The 17,557-nt window shown below is 40.8% G+C and overlaps 1 protein-coding gene across 30 annotated transcripts in view; it reads left to right on the forward strand.

Moving 5' to 3' along the window:
* The window catches only part of THRB (thyroid hormone receptor beta), a 349,469-nt gene that overhangs the window by 220 nt on the left and 331,692 nt on the right, over nucleotides 1–17,557 (forward strand). For 9 of the 30 annotated variants that reach the window (XM_074312763.1, XM_019745236.2, XM_074312774.1 and 6 more), the window contains exon 1: nucleotides 80–320. The exons of 6 other annotated variants lie outside the window; for them this stretch is intronic. Coding sequence is in view for 3 of the 24 variants with exons in the window: in XM_074312773.1 (XP_074168874.1) it covers nucleotides 319–320; nucleotides 780–872 (95 nt within the window). In the remaining 21 variants the exon portion in view is untranslated. 15 more of the 30 variants (XM_074312754.1, XM_074312765.1, XM_074312764.1 and 12 more) reach the window with 10 other exon arrangements.

Consider the following 17,557-nt stretch of genomic DNA (forward strand, 5'->3'; position numbering starts at 1 on the left):
GAGCGGGCCGGGGCGGGCTGGACGCGCGGGGGGCCGGGAGAGGCGGGGACTCCGGTGCCCGGGCCACACTCGCTTCCTACGCCTATAAAAGTGGAGTGGCAGGGGAGGGCTGACGCGGCCCTGGCGGCGGCCGCCTCTCTTCGCCCAAGGAGTTGACATTTTGCAGGACTCGCGCGACGTCCCGTCGCCGCGCTCCGCGGGACCCGGCCGCCCGGAGGAGGGGGCGGAGGAGGGTGGAGACTGTGGGGTTTGGCCAAGGAAGGCGCACATCCTCGGGCAAGCGGCCGTGACGCGGCGGGGATTAACTTTGCATGAATAATGTGAGTGCGCTTAGAAAGGAGACCTTCTGCTCCCCGGGCTCGGGGCAAGCGCCCGCCGGCTGCCTTCCCCCGGGCAGGGGCGCCCAACCCATCTGGCTCCAGGGCACTGGTAATTTGGGGAGAGGACCAAGCAGAGGCGGAGGTGCGGGGCGGGGGTGAAAGGGGAGGAGGGGGTGACAGATCCAAATGTCCAGAAGGGTGGGCAGGATGGTAACCAGGGTGTCGCGGGAACCTGAGCGCGCGCGGGCGGGCGTGGGTGGGTGGGGGTGTCAGCCGCCCTATTACCTGCCTCCGCGGGGTTTTTGCGCCCCGGATCGGGAAAGAGGTGCCCTCTCGTGTTAGGGCACCGTGCGGCAGCTCTCAGAGAACCAGAGCGTGGGCAGTGGTAGAGCCGGGTGGCCGGGGGCCGCTCCAGTCGCGGTGGCTGTGTTCCTCAAACCCCAACCCGGCTGTTGACAGGCTCCTTGTGAAATGGAGTTTGGCATCCTCAGCGCCGAACCGAGTGGAAGTTTCCATGATGAAGAAGTTCTGTGACACGGGGGTTCGGAAAAGGTTGGCAAACACGGCGGGGGGAGCGGTTTAAGGGGCTGTGGGCCCCCCACCCCCTTTTTTCTCCTGCCCCGGAACTGCCGGGTTTGGAAAGAATAATCCTGAATGTTGGCGTGCGCTGTTGCCGGTGCCTGGCGACTTGGCTTCTCCCCGCCTCCTTGGGGAGTCGGTGGCGATTTCGTTAGCCTCCTGGGTCGCACTTCTTTGCTTCTCTTGACGCAGCATCTTCCTCTGAGTCGCTTGAAGTTGGTCTGATTAGCAGGAGTTGTGCCAGCTGTGCGCTCCCCCCACCCCCGCGCCATCCTTCGGACAAGGACTAATTTGGGGGAGTTTTTTTACTCCTGGTGGATTTTGACCTTCTTAACTGCAGTTGTCATTTTGGAGGAGGATTTCCCAGTGATCATTGTAGGATTATTATTAGTGCTAATTCTTAAGCCTTCCGATTTGTTGGGGGAGGGGTAGAGCTGGGGAGCGTGGGGTGAGCTTTTTATTTATTAAAGGTTAAATGTATAATTTTCTCCAAAGGGGAAATTTTAAAAGGTCTAGACGCATAACAATTTGTAAAAGTGAGTCAAAGCAAGAGAAAAGCACTTACCTGAACAGAGAAGTTTAGATTCTCCATCCTCCCTGCTCCACAGACATTTAGAATTTGTGAAGATTCAAACACTACCCCAATCAGTAAATAAATTGGAAACATTTAGCGTGTTTCAAATTAGCATGTAACCTCTTAGCATGTTACTGGTCTCAGGTGCTAGTGAGATTCAGTTTTAAAGACCTGTTTTGAAGTTCAAAAACATAAAGCATTCCTTGGACAGTATTAATATCAGAGTACAGCAGTTCTTATAATGATCAATGTATTGGGTAATGCAGACCTTTTGGTCAATATCTTTACATTATTTTGCCTTATTTAGTTTAGTATGCTTAGTTACAGTGTAATAATATATAGCATGCACTGGTTTACAAAGTAAAAATTGCTTTTTAGTCAAAATATTCCATGATTCATTCTGAATATTCACCATGACTGCTCCCTAATTCACTTCTATTTACCTCTCTTATTCTGAAACAAGTCAGGGAGTAGGAAACATTTTTTTTTTAAAGGTGTTTTGATGAAAAGTAGTTTGAGTAATGGATGATTTTAGGAGTTTTCATGCCACTTGGCTAAGTGTTTTGACTCGAACAGCAATTCAATAGTAACTGATTTGTTTGGGGTTTTACATGGGAAGTCTGTGATTGTTAAACAGATACTATCAGAATTTTATTTGTAATGAATTTCAAAGTTTTGTTATACATTGGAAGTGGGACCATCTGCTAGTAAATTTGCTTTGCTTTTATTTTTCGGTGAGTGAAAGTAAATGCTACTGAATATAGCCACAGAACTATTCTTTTTTGAAGCAATTCCTGTTGGCATTATAATTCAAAGACATAATTTTATTGATATTGGAATATTGTTTTATAAAGTACTGAATTTACAAGAGGAATAAGCATTCCATTTCTCCCCTATATATTCTTTGTACCAAATTCTGCTATAGAGATGAATTAAGACAATTCCTTTTAATCTATGTCTTTGGGAAAAGGTGGTTTCGGAAAATTTCCTTGAGAAAGTGGTGGATTCCTTTGCTTTCCTGAGGTTTTTGCAGTTGTTTGAAGCACCGGGTGTGTGGAGCCACAAATAGGATTTCACGTTTCTTTTTTTAGTAAGCTCATCTTTTTTATGGAAATCAGAATAAAAACATTGGTTTCTTTACCTCCTTTTGTCATTCTAGTGTAAGATTACTTGTCAACTTCTTTAAAAACCTTTCCTTGACCATTTGAGCAAAGTTAGTCACCCACTCCTTCTCAGAACCATCACACCGTTGTTGTTTTTTTCCTTTTTCCTTTTCCTTCATCTTGTTTGCAATCTGAATTGTTCATTTCAGTTGGTACTTACTGATTACCTGTCTCCTGTGTCTAGAATATAGAATCCATGAGAAAAAGAGTTTTGATTGCTTCTCCAGCATCTTGAATAGTGTTTGACACACAGTGGGTTCTGAATAATTCTTTTTTGAATAAATGAATGGTTGTGCCCAAACATTGTTTCCCAAAATACCTGACTAAGCTTCCTAAGTGGGTACCAGTTGGGTATGCCAAGATCTGTGCCTGTATATGTGTTTGTGCCATGTATATATGGTTCAATCTCAGTCTCTCTCTGTCTCTTTCTCTCTGTCTCTCTCTCTGTCTCTCTCTCTCTGTCTCTCTCTCTGTCTCTCTCTCTCTCTCTGTCTCTGTCTCTGTCTCTGTCTCTCTCTCTCTCTCTCAAAGCTAGCCCTATTTTGTATAGTGACAATACAGAGAGTTATTTCTGCAAGTTTTTTCCTGGGGGCATTTGCCTTGAGTACACAGAAATCCTCAGCAGCAGTTTGTCTTACTTTGATTCTCTGAGACTTTGACCTTCAACACCATGGGTTTCAGCAGAATTTTTATGAGTTCCAGAGGTATTGTCAGCGCTAAGAGTGAAATTCCAGGGAACAGACATCACTGGGTGATAGGAATGCCTTCTCACTTAGCAGGTTCTGGCAGTGTCTTTGGCAGCCCTAAGGTGACCAAGGAGGCTTGGTAGTATAGCTGGTCTGCAAAAATGGTGGTTGGGGAAGGGACAAATGGGACTGTCAGGATCCCACACACAGTAGAAATAGCCCTTGAGGGTCAATTTGGAAATAACCTGGTGGTTCTCCTGTGTTGTAAGTTAAGTCAGTCATCCTCTCCCTTTCCCCACTTCCATAAACGGATTTTGACCAGATGACTATGGGAAATACTGGATTATCTGAGTTTTCAAGTGACAGAGGTGTGATACCCAAGGGGTTATCTTCAAATTAGCTATTCATGTAAATTCTTTTGACAGTTGAGACTAACAGGAAATTACAATTGATAATTATGGTAATTTGTTTTTGTTTATAGAGTATCAACTTTCAGAAACGTGTCTGAATAAATGCATAGTAAAAAACTCCACAAAATGATGAGACTGGTAAAAATGATAAGAGAAGAAAAGGTTAAAATCTTACAGAGGAGCAAAGATAATTAAATTGAAATCCTAAGTGCGTATTGCTTTTTAAGTATTTAATTTAGTTCTGAGCTTCTCAGTAGCCAAGTTAATAGAAAAAAAGGAGAACTGGAGGTGGCAAGTATGTATTCAAGTAGTAAGGATAAATCATAACATTTGTAGAGTGCTTATTATGGTACCTGCCAACTAGTATATACTCCTATGAAAGATCAAATCATATAATGGCCAATACTTGAACTTCAATTCTATAGAAAATGAAGTAGGGTTCTTTATATGATCATGTCTTTTACCAACCTTAGAGGGGAAAAAATGGGGAAAGCATAATGATGAAAAGTAACCCAGTGAGAGTTAATCTTTGGAGCCTGATCTGCCATGGTCCAGCAGTAGAGATTCTAGAGATTGTCCCCAAAGCAGAAATAGAGCTCAGAAAACCTAGAGGGATGAATGGTTAACATGTTCTTTAGGCTGACTTTCTCAAATATCCACAGTCTCAGCCAAGCTTTTGACTAGAGCAATCTGAGAGGACAGGACAGCCAGGTACTTGAAAATGACACTATGGCCATAAACCTCTCTGAACAGGTGTCCTTAATGATTTGTGCTGTAGTCTCTATCCTTCACATCACCCTGCAGGGTAGTTTGTCTTTAGTGACGATTTCTGTCTCCCCCACTAAATTGTCATGAGGGGGCTATGGGTTGATTCATCATTGACTCCCCAGCAAAGGACTTGACACCTGGGCACAAAGAAATACTTGTTGAAAGAATTAATCGAGGATGAGGAGGGGAGGAGGGTGCTTCTCTTTCTCTTCTGATGTTGGTATTAAGTGTCATCTTCTGACTTGGTTTTGCCCAAAGTGAATGTTTGCTGCCTGGATTGCATCATCTGTCCATACCACAGCTGAATATTTTGCTCGAAGGGCTTAGTCTAGTGTCTGACCTGGTTGAGCAATGGATGGCAAGTTAATTCCTTGCTTTATTTAAGGTCATTTTGATTACTTGATTGGGTTCCTCATTCAGTCTATAACAATTTGTGTACCTACTACATGCCTGGCCCTGTTAGTCATTTGAGACAATATGCATATATTAATACACAGGGATTCTAAAATAGTTTACACTGTGATGGAATGACTCTGCCTATTGGGTCTTTTATATGAAATAATTATTTTCATCTGAGGATTGTTTTGTGGTTTCTGCAGCCCATGTGTATTAGTGTAAATTGCAGTGGGATTCACCCAGGAGTCTCTTGTCAGGCACGTGGTGTGGGATTGAATATGTTTAGGCCAGTGAGTCTCTTGATTAAGGATGTTCACGCTCCACTTTAAGTTCCCTAACTTATTAGTCAAATGGCATTTAAGCAAGGGGTGGGGGAGGGAATAGTCAAATCACTGAGTGGCAAGTAATATATCTCCGTATCCTCCTCTCAGGAGTCTGGCCAACTGACCACTAGAATAATGATCTATGTTCAATGCTAATGTTGTTTTGTCCACACTGTCCTAATTTCAAAGGACTTTGGAGACTTTATGTACTGGCAGTTCTTCTTGGGCAGTACTATTTTTATTGAGTGAGAAACTGAGCTCTGCTGTGAACTTAGTATCTTTTCCAAATGGTAAGTCAGGAGAGCCTGGAATTAGGACCCAGGAACCTTGACTCTCTGTCAGAGGAGGCATATTGTAGCCTTTACGTCATGACAGCTAGACTCACATATACTCGTACATATACAACACATATATGTATATTATGTACGTATACACATATGACACATATGTGTATATTATAATATGTAATATGTATGTAACAATATGATAATGTTTATGATAACATACATATGTATGTATGTGCACACGTGCTGAGAGTGGACTGTAGATGGGGCATATACAACAATTAGGAACGGATTAATCTGGACTAAGTTATTCATTTTACTTCCTAGTTCCAAAAGTGAGCTTTCAAAGATCATGGCTTCTCATCTGTGATCAAGAATTTAGGGGTTTATTCAGAAAGTCATGAGTGATAAACTGATTAAAGCAAAAACTTGGACAAAGGAATGCAAATTGAGAGCAAGTATGCCTTCTTAATTTGGGATATATACTTGTGTGACTCCTCTGGTGGCTCAGGAATGTTTGAGATGAGGAGAGTGGAGAAGATAGTCATGGTTTTAGTGGCATAATGTATGATCATGACATTCAGGAATCCACTGAATGTTCTGACTCCTGTGATAGATGTTGTTCTGTGGTTCCCAGGGTGGTTCAGATATACTTTTCCCCTCTTTGTTTCTTTAGAAGACTCTCTTTTCCCACATTTCATCAATAGTTACACAGAATGGGTGCTCAAAAAACAATAATTATTAATAACAATCATGGCATCCCTGAGTTTGGGTCAGTTTTTCATATTTCTCTTCCATAAGCATAAATGTATTACCAATTCGCGTGTCCACACATGCAGAATCTGCCACTGTGACAAACAAATGTGTGTCATATTTTGATATACAGTGAAAAAGGCACTGCTTGTCTCTGGCTTCAGCTGTGGTTCCCATGCCCAGCTTCCAAATCACAGTGAGAATTCCACAGTCACACCTATATCCCAAGCCACAAATCTTGTCATCACTTTTAGTCCTCCATAATCCTGAATATTTTGGCAGATTCTGATATTACTTGACGTTTTACTTATTTTACTATTTATTTATGTTGCTCTATGGCCAATTATGTTTGGGAAACCTGAGTTTAACAATTCAAGAGTTTTCAGAGCCTATTTTTATGCTTGTGTGTATTATGAACATCCAAGGGGGAGAGTAGCTAGTAAAAGTTATTTAGTCACATATTTATTTGTATGTGTGTGCACATGTGTGTGTGTGTGTGTGTGTGTGTGTGTAAAACTTCAAATAGCTAAAGTTCAATGCAAGATGTTGTGAAGAACAATCCGTACTATTACATTTAAAAAAATTAGTCTCATTTGTTATAACCTCTGTCTACATTTCATAATAAGCAATATCCCAAAGGAGCAATATCTAGCCCCACAGCAGAACATGTTTTGCTTTTTCACCAAAAAAAATCTATCGGTTTATATGCAGCACTGATCAATGCTGCCATATCATTAAAGTGTTTTGTGATGATGTAAAAAGGATGCTAAATTGTTGTTACTTTTAAAATATTACAATCACAAAATATATCTCTGCTTAACTTCATTTCTAATGGTTAACTATGTTAATTTATATAAGCCACAGAATGGTTCGTTTCTGCTATATGTGTTTTTGTTTACTTTTTTGAATTTCACCTAAGCTTCTCTGTAATTTCTATTCTACTTCTAGCACCTGGAAATCTAGAATAATGTATTTATATTTGAGTGATAGCTACAACAGGGAAAAAGATCACGTTGCATATTTTTGTATTATTTGTTTTTTAATTTAAAAAAAGGGACCAGGAGAATCTTACATACACACACACACACACACACACACACACACACACACACAAATCTTTTAAAAATCAATTTAAGTGATGGTCTATGTGGATGATAAACAAATTTATCCTGTATTGTAGTAGGTGTAAGGGATTCGATAAACGTTTTGTCCCTCTGAGGTGTCCTAGAAACAAAAATTCAAGGCATTTGGCTTTTTAAATTTGGTCTCCCATCCTAAGGTACATAAACGTAAGGTGTTGTTACTAAGGTGAAGACATCTTCTGAAATGTACTCTACATGTATTCACTTATTGCTAATTAAGAATATGTGTTTAGATTTATCTTTATTGAAGTTGCCACAAAAAAACAAGCCTTACAATTTATACACTTACTTTTGTTTTCTTCTGGAGTCTGTCTCTACCCATCCTACCCTCCCTGCATTCGTCCATCCATCGCATATGCATCAGCTATCTGCTGGGTGCCAGGCTCTATGGTAGATGCCATGACACCATGCTGAGCATTTGAAAACCCTTCCTATGGCGATGCTCAAAGTATCCTGGGACAATCTACAGGGATCGATTTAGTGTAGAAACATTTAGTGTAGCATGTTTCTCAGCCTCTGAACTGTTGGCATTTGGGGCCAGATAATTCTGTGCTGGGGGTTGGGGGCGGGGGGCTGTCCTGTGTGTTGTAGGGTGTGCAGCTGCGTCACTGGCCTCTACCCAATAGATGCCAATCTACCTCACACTCCAGTTTCAATAATCAAAAATGTCTCCAGGTATTGCTAAATGTCTTGTGGGAAGCAAAATCACCCCCATTGAAAACTACTGCTGTAGAGTTAAGAACCTGGGCTGTGGAGTGGAAATGTGTGGATTCATATCCTGGCTTCACCTGGCTTCTTTTGTATCTGCTCAGTTTCCTCTCCTATGACATGTACAGATTAAATGAAATAATGTAGCACTTGACCCACAGTTAAGTATTCCTAAATATTCGCAATTTGTACTGGTGGTAGAATTAATCCTTCGACAGGCAATTGCAATACTGGTAAGTTCTATGATAGAGTAAGTACAATGTATAGTGATAACCCATAGTCAGAACTGAGGAGAATTCTAGGCAGTAAGAACACCAAATGCAAATGTACAAAATGGAGTCAAAGTACAAAGTGTTTGAGGAATTGCAAGGACCCCAGGGAATGCAAGGAGCCCAATCTAACTGATATGCAGAGGATAACAAATGAGGCTGTTGGAGCAGGTAGAAGTCACATGGTGAAGTCACATGCTGACCACAATAAGGAAGGTGGACTTTGTTTTGATAGCAGGAAGAGACCGAATGTTCAGCAAATCAGATTTTTATTTTAGAAGAGTTCTTTGGGATAGGGCTTGAGTGGGAGAGAGACTGGAAATGATGAACCCGGTTAGAGACTCTGAGAATAATCCAGAGAGACGATGTCTGCCAGAACTGAGGCAATTATATGTTACTGTGAAGTCTCTGGGAACAGATTTGACTTTCTCCAAGATGTGGCAAAATTTTTCTAATTTAATTCTTACAATGAATATTTTTAGCAAGTTGGCTCTACATTTGGGGAGATTTGAAGTTTAATTTGAAAGCAGATTACATGATAGATTCTCTTTAAAATGTTTTCAAATGGTGCTTTAAAGACCATCTCACAGTCTGTTCGTAGCTGAACATTACTCAAGGGTTTCTCTGCTGTTGTATATATATGCCTACAGTGCTTGTATCTGATGGAAACATACTTCTACACAACCACATTGAATTAGCATTGTGACATTTAAATTTATTAGTATTAAGTGTTGGTTTTCTAACTGATAGGGAGTTTTTATTTCTTTAATGATCAAAATTACAGATGGTAGAGAATATGAATGGATGGATGAATGAATGAATATGATATTATGGAAATATCACCTAATTAAGAATAAAAATATTTCGGACAAGTCTGTTAACTTATATAAGCTTTAATTTCTTTAGTCATAAAACAGTAAGACTAGATAAATTAGATAATATCTAAGTTGTCCTAGCCTAGGATTTGGCAAACATTTTCTGTAATAGGCCATATAATATATATTTTCAGCATTTCAGGACACACAGTCTCTGTTGAGACTACTTAACTCTGCTGTTGTAGTGTGAAAGCAGCTGTAGATACTATGTAAATAAATGAGCATGTCTCTGTACCAATGAAACTTTATTTACAAAAACAGGCAGTGGGTTGTAGTTTGCTAAACACTGCTAGCCCAGCAGGAGGCCAATAGAAATATGATGTGAGCCACATATATAGTGTAAAATTTTTCAGTAGCCACATTATAAATAATTCAGAAATAACCAGTGGGTTTAATTGCAGTAAAATATTTTATTCTACCCAATATAGTCAAAATATTAATATGTAATCGATATAAAAGTATTGGGATATTTTACCTTTTGATTAACTCTTCAGTTTCTGGTATGTATTTTACACTTGCAGCATCTCAGCTTCCACTAGCCACATTTCAAGTGCCCAATAGTCATTGGTAGCTAGTAGCTACTAGTAGTTGTGGCAACACGACTTCAGCCTTAAAAATCTATAATTCTGTCAATTCCATAGGAAAAGAACTTATATGCATTATTTCAAGTGATTGAGACACTTTCTTTTTCTTGCCTCTTACACTGGTTAGGAAAACTCTATACTTTGAAATAAAATAAAAGAATGCACAGTAGCTCCAAAACATAGAGGTTTGTTTTTCACTCGTGAAGTTAAAAATTGCTAGTTCTGATTGATTGGTGGGTATGTTCCACAGTGAGTCAGGGAAATCAGTTCCTTTGGTCTTGGGCTCCCCCATCTTCAGCTCATGGCTTCCAAGGTCACGTGTTCATTGCATCAGACCACTGAGGGGGAATGAGAGTGAAGAAGCACACGAGCTTCCTAACCACCTTGGCTTGGAAGTTACACCAAAATCATTTTGCTCAAATTCTGCTGGTGAGAACAGATCACATGTCCCCCCCAAACAAAGTAGGATGGGAAAGCTAGCTCCCCCTGCACAGCAGCGTTTCAGTGTTGACTCTGTCCTGTAGAAGGAGGAGGAGGAATTATCTGGTGAACTGTCTTTGCCACACTGTGCTACTCTGTTTTTTAATTCTTATGTGGCTCTTATCACATCACTGTCTTGTTACTTTTGAAGGCATTGGCAAGGGGTGGAAACTCCATCTTTATAGCAATGAGGTAACCCAGTTCTATTTTTTGGTGCAGTACCACCCTCCTATCTGGTCTAATTCTGTTTCCTCACTTCTTTCTCACTCTTAGGGAATTGTCTTTAATCTTCCTGGACCTGGTTTTCATTTTCGCCTTTTACTATTATTTTGATTTCCTTGCTAGGTCATAATATGCACAGAGTATTGGGAGCTTATGATCAATCCTGATGTTGCTGGCACTTCATTAATGTGCTGATTCAGTTTTTTTAAAGGGAGCTAAAATTTAAAGTAGATTTATTAGGGATCAGAGTCCAGAGCTGATATTTGGTGTGTTGACAGAGATGCGGAAGCCATTTTCCTGGGATCATTTTTCAGAGCTTTAGACTACTTAAATAAATGACTCTTTACGTAATATCTTGACTAAAAAACAATTTTCCTCATATTTATCCTACTTAACTGTTTACTACAATGGGGAACCCTCTTTTTTTAGTCAAAAGGATTTTTTTTGTTTTCTTCCCAAATTATAAACATGCTTTATCAAATATTCAACTGGGTCTATAGAAGTGCCTCCCGTGAAGGAAATGTAAGAGGGGCATGAATAATAAAACTGAGGTAAGGGAAAAGAACAAAGACGCTCTTTCCTTCTAACTATGCATATTTTATCTTTCTGAAAACCTTACCATTTGCTTATTGTTAAAATGTCTTATTCTAAGAAGTGAGAAAACACAAAGGTCACATGCATTTGGGATTATTAAGAAATAAGACTAACCGTTGATAAGAATTATCATGCTGAGAACACATAAAAGAAAAAAAAAAGAATTGTATGCCTGTATCTTAGCCTAGCTAGGGCTGTCTTCCACTCTGCAAGTCTATTTTTGTGAAATACAACTATTATGCAATATTTTTGAAAACGAAAATTTGCAATATTAAGAATTTAATCTGGATAAATACCTCTCAGGTACAGAATTTAGCTAATTCTTGATATTCCATAATAGGGGAGAGGGAAATACTTTTCTCAATAATCCCCAACTTGTTACTGGCCTATCACTGGGGTCTTCGGTCTTCGGGTTACACACAGCATGGGTGCCAGTAATGTCCTCTTTCAAAGTCCTGTCACAAGGCAGGGAGGAGAGAGACCCCCCTCCCTTCCCATATTTGCCAGGTGTGTTGTGGGGAGGGTAGAAGCCTGGGATCCTGGGTCCTGGATTGGTTGACAGCTGGGACATTGGAGAGATAAGGGTACAGAGAGGAGGGGGTAGACATCCATAGGAGCTAAGTTGGATGCCTGGCTTTGCCACTTTCTATCTATGGTCTCTCCAGCAAGTTACTTAACCACTTGGAATTTCATTTACCCAGTCTGTGCAGTGGAAATAACATTGGTACTTACTTCACAGCATTGTGGAGGCAATGAAGTGAGATAACGGTTGTAAACTGCTTGGCATATATAGTGACTGGTGAGTGCTCAGTACATGGAAAACTACTTCATTATCATTTTATTATTACAAAACTTGTCAAATTGATTGTGCTAAGTAAACCTGCACCTTAGAGGTAAGGGGCATTATTGTCTCAAAGACAGGAAATCAAAGAGAGAGACCTGGAAGTCAGTCTAGATTTCCTTGATCATTGTGTGTCTTTAGTTGTTCTTTATGTAGTTTTGAATTGTGATTTTGTGTTTATTGCTAACAATATCCTTTTTATAGATGACCTAGTGTTTTTCAGCTTTAAGAGTTATGTTCCATGGTCAATCATTGAAGTTAGTGAACTCTTAGGGTTAGGGAGAAATGAGAATAATAGATGTTATATTACCTGCCCAGGATCCCAGCCTCTTGAATTCAAATGTGGCTCTCTCACTTGTATTGAAATGTGGGATTTAAACTGACTACCTTACTTCCTTTTTTATAGCAGCTGCTCCCCTCCCTTGTTCTGTCCACATCCCCACATTCAAACTTCTACCCTTCAAAGTCCAATATATATTTTCCTTTACTTCTTTCAACCCAGCTTCCAATGTCCTTCACTCAGGGAGCTCCCCAAATCCTGTTCTGGTTAATTAGGATCGAGATCCAAATTCTTTCTGCTTCTGCCCGGCTGCAACATGCCACCTCAGTGAGTTTCCTTCACCCCCCCACCCACCCCTTGTCCAAAGGTAATATTACATGTTTAGTCACTTACTATATATATTTCTTCACTGTTCAGTGTCCAAGGCTCATATTTGTCAATGAGATGGGTATTTCTTTGCTAGATTTAAAGTTCCAAGAGGGCAGGGACTGTGTGTTAAACAAGTTTAGTGGAGTCTAGTAGCACAGACCCAGCAGGTAGGTGCTGAGTAATGCTTTCCTGCTGTTTGGACGAACCACACATAGGCTGTTTTCGTATAATTAGGATGAATCTAATTTTAAAATGAACAACCGTGTGTCCTCAGATGAACCAGAATATACACTTACAAGGCCCTGCTGTCCTGCATTATAAATAAGGGACTAGGTTGTCTGGCAGAAAAGCAACACTGTTCTTTTCGCTTAAACAAACAACAACAACAAAACTATCCACACATAAGAACTGAGATAGAAGATCTCTCCATTTCCTCAACTAAATTGGCAAGAAATCAGGGCCTCAAAGGGGATGTTCTCTGCAAAGATGGAACCCAGCAAAAATCCACAATCCAAGAAGAGTGGCTTCTGAGGGTTGTTGAAGGAAGATCCTTAAGCGTGCCTTACTGTGAATAGACCTCCAAGCTTGGCGGCCCGATTTCTCAACTTGTATGACAACAACGACTTCCTTAGATGATGGGTTCAAATTTCTGAAGGGACAACATTTTGAGACTGTTTGGAAAGTGTCGTGCTGCATCGCTTTTTAAATGTCCCTTTTGCTGATGTGAGGACCCTCTTGGACACATTGCTGCCATAACATCTTTCGCAATTCCCAGTGTTTTTGTGGACTTGGTATTTTCCTTAAGATTTTTAGCGTCTCAGAATCCCCATTACATTTAACGTCACCCTGAGGGTGGTTACATTTCATTTCTCTTCTTTGTCTAGCAGTATTTTGAAACGATGCTTTCATTGTTGCTGTTTTGTTTTAAATCCCCACCGGTGATTCGCTAAAGTTCCATTTGAACCAAGGTGGTCATTCCTCTTCATCGTTGCGTCCTTCTAGCGCTAGAGTAAACCCCCCCCCCCCTTCTCAGAGTCAAGAGTGGTGAGTTACTTGCGTTCTTGCAGAAGTTTGACTGTAGGGGCATTTGAAACTAAAGGATTATATTGCACTTCCTGCCATTCTTGAGCAAAAGATGTGGTTTTGCTTATTCTCTCAATGGGAGAGACAGAAATGTGCCAAAAGTTGTGTTTCTGATGATCTGAAAGAAGTTGGACTCAGAAGAAACTAATGATTCTGTGCTCAGGCCTTGGGGATGGAAAATCAGCTGCCTCTAAGAGAGGGATCCTGTGGTCCCAGAGAGCTCTTACATCAGAGAAACCTGAGGATTAAGTGGCTGCCAGCCTACGCTTCCTTTGAAAGACTTACCATTAGATGCTGAGATGAAAATTCAAGTGTGAGTTATTTTAGGGGGGAGGTAAAGAAAACACCAATAGGAGAGTGGGGAAGGGAGCCAGGACAGCAGCCAATAGGAGGGCCTAATTAAACCAGTTACAACTGTGGGCACCTGGAGCATAGTCACATGGGGAGACAGTGTGGGACACATGTCTCAAGTTACCCCACCCAAGAGGCAAGGAAGTATGTATTTATTCACGGAAACCTGTCAGGGATTAGTTGAGGACTGCCTCCAGAGGCCACTGATTTCCTGGCATTTCAGGACTACGCCTTGGGCAGCCAAGAGCATGCCTTCAGGCAAAGGAATGCAGGTTTTGGCAGCTGGAAGACAAGCTGGTAGGCACTGAAGTGGTGCTCGTGGGGATAGGGTGAGGGCATCTCCTACATTTTCTCCTTTCTTGTCGTTGGCATATGACCATGAAGGAAAGGCTCTAACACCCATTTCCACCTGAGGAGCTCTGGCCTCCTTTGGACTTTTGCTTGGTTCTCACAAGGTACAGAATGCCTTTAGCTGGAGCGGTGGAGCTGACCCCACCAGCAGTTGGTATGGGATCATACCCACTGCTAGAGAGAAAGCCACTGACAGGAGCACAGCCCGATCTTCTACCCACTTCCTCAGCCCCATCATCGCTGCCTTCATACCTTCTCAGACCTTACTCTTCACCTGAGGTAAAGTGAAGTGAAGCCTAGTGGTCCTGGTGTTTGCATTCTCGTTCTTAGTAGCTTCTGTTCTAGCCTCTAGCATGCCCCTTTTACCCCCGGAGCAGGGTTTCTTACCCTCAACACTATTAATATTTTGTAGTAGATAATTCGTTGTTATGGGGGGCTGCCTTGTGCATTGTATGGTGTTTAGTAGCATCCCTGGCCTCTACCCACTAGATGCCATTAGCACTCAACCCCTAAGCTGTGACAATCAAAAATTTCTCCAGACATTGCCAACTGGCCCCTGGGAGGCATAATAGTCCCCATTGAAAACCTTCATTCCAAATCCCGTGTTTCCCTGAAAATAAGAGCTAGCCGTACAATCAGCTCTAATGCATCTTTTGGAGCAAAAAATAATATAAGACCCAGTCTTATTTTACAAATATAAGACCGGGTATAATATAATATAATATAATATAATATAATATAATATAATATAATATAATATAATATAACATGATACCGGGTCTTATATTAATTTTTACTCCAAAAGACACACTAGAGCTGATTGTCCGACTAGGTCTTATTTTGGGGGAAACAAGGTCTTAATCTCTTCCTCCCCCAAGCGTCTCATCCATTAGGGTTACTTATTCATTATGATCCCCGTCCTCCTGGGGGTAGAGAGGCATTCCAAACTCTGGGATATTTGAACATTCTCCCCTGTTGATTCTCATACACCTGCTGCTCCACCTGCCCATGTCCTTCTCCAAACAGGAATCACTGCCCTGGTCTGTCCCTCTGTCTTTTTTTCCTCTGTTCCTCTCTCTTCTCTCCATCTGCACTGTGGACAACTGCAGTTTGGAAGATGCCACTTTACATTTTCTGCCTACTTTTTTACAGGCTCAAATACTGTAATGGCAAATCATCTAATATAGCATATAGTAAAATGTAACATCAGCTCTAATGCATCTTTATTAATGCATTATTTTTAAAGTTCATCCATTCATTCCTTCATCAAACATCGACCCAGCACCAAATACTCGTATGTGCCAGGTACAAGCTTAGGTACAGTGGTGAGCACACTCTCTTGTCCTTCCGGATCTCCAGTAGGTCCACAGAATGATTGGGAAGAAGAGAGCCCTATCAGAACTAAGAATATTTTTACTTTATCAACATGTATACCCCAAATTCTGGAGGCTGGAAATACAACAAGCCAGTATTATACTAGAAACAGCTACAATTACTAGCTTGGAAATTCTGACTCTCTAGTTCAGAATTATGAAAGCAGGCGTTGAACTATAAGATTTAACTTCTGTCCCATTCAGAAGTATTTTATGAGTGCAGTCCACCTTGATAAGCAGGTATCCCGGTGTAACAAGTTCCTGAAATGAAATGGTTTGCCAGCATCCTCTTGTCCTGTGCTGGGTTGCCTAATTTAGCAGTTGTCCACATTTCTAGGCTATCCCTCCAAAGGGGCTAAACCCTCAGAAACAGTTGCCTTGCCTCTGCTTCCCCCCCCCCCCCCCGCCCCACTGGAGTTTGGTTAAGGAGATCGGAAACAATAAAGATGACAGAGGAGAGGATTATGGAGGCACTGATGTCGCCTTCTTTTGTCACACTGAGTGTGCTGTGTGCTGGAAATGCTTGAGGTGTGTGTGTCTTCAGTGCCAGTGGATGGGTTAGGCCTTGGTTTGGACAGTGTTAGCTGTAAGGTGGTGTGGTGTGTCCCGGAAGTTACTTCTGTTTCTCTCCCTTCCCTCAGACTGACCTGCATCCCCACTTGTCAAGGTGTACTGTCCCCAGACCCGCCCACCCACACCACCACAAACTGCTGAGAAAGGCAGAATCTCAGCCCGCCCCAGACCTGCCCAACCAGAATCTGCATCTTAACAAGATCCCCAGGGGATTCATTCAATTCTCAAGCTCATTGGAGTTTGAGACATGCTTGTGTTCTACTTCCACCTTTCTATTTCTCACTAAGTAAAAATATGCAGAAGCCCAACATATAAAAGAGTTAATAGGGTAATCCTAGTGTGTATTCACTAATCCCATTATACCTGGCTTATTGTTTTTTAAACTTGGTTATCAGGACATTAGTGGACCTTGAATCAACATAATGAGACACAATCAACAAAAGATTTAAGTAAAAAAAGACTGGAAAAGAATGTATAAAGTACATTGGTTTCATTAAAAAATTCACACACACAGTCAACAAAAGATTTAAGGAAAAAAGACTAGAAAAGAAAGTATTAGAGTAAACTACATGGTTTTGACACATTTGTTTCATTAAAGAAATGCAAACACTCATAGACACACACACACACAAAAAACACATGACACACCTTCATATGTATATCCTGGGTCATGACTGCAAAGTAGAATTCTGGCTGGGATTACTGTTTAAAAAGAAAAAAAAGGAACCTTGAAAGCCACTGTCATAAAGACTTGATTTTTATATATATATATTGATCAGGGTTTTTTTTAAAGGTGGAACATATGCAGTTGATACAGTTTGACCACTTGACTTTCATTGGAGATCATGAGATTATAATTCTCCAATTCAGATTCCTGAGCAAGAAAAATATTTAAATAGCAGATATGAATGTTAAAATGATCTGAATCGCAAGTTAATGACAATAAGAATTTTAATTTTTTACTCAATTTCAGAAAAGGCTCTATCAGTGCATATCTAAAAATCTTGAAAAAGACACCTTTAAAGAAAAGCTTATCTTAAGGAAAAAAAAAAAGAAGAAGAAGAAGAAGAAAGAAACTGTAGGCTGACCAAAGGACCTGCTTAACGTTAACTTGAAAAGGGTAATAATTTTGAACCCAGAAGAAATTCCCCAAGTTATGGGAGCTACAGGGTGTCCCAAAAATGGCGGTGCAGTTTTAAAATTTCG

The sequence above is a fragment of the Rhinolophus sinicus genome, linkage group LG10 (genome assembly GCF_036562045.2).
Source record: "Rhinolophus sinicus isolate RSC01 linkage group LG10, ASM3656204v1, whole genome shotgun sequence".
NCBI lineage: Eukaryota > Metazoa > Chordata > Mammalia > Chiroptera > Rhinolophidae > Rhinolophus > Rhinolophus sinicus.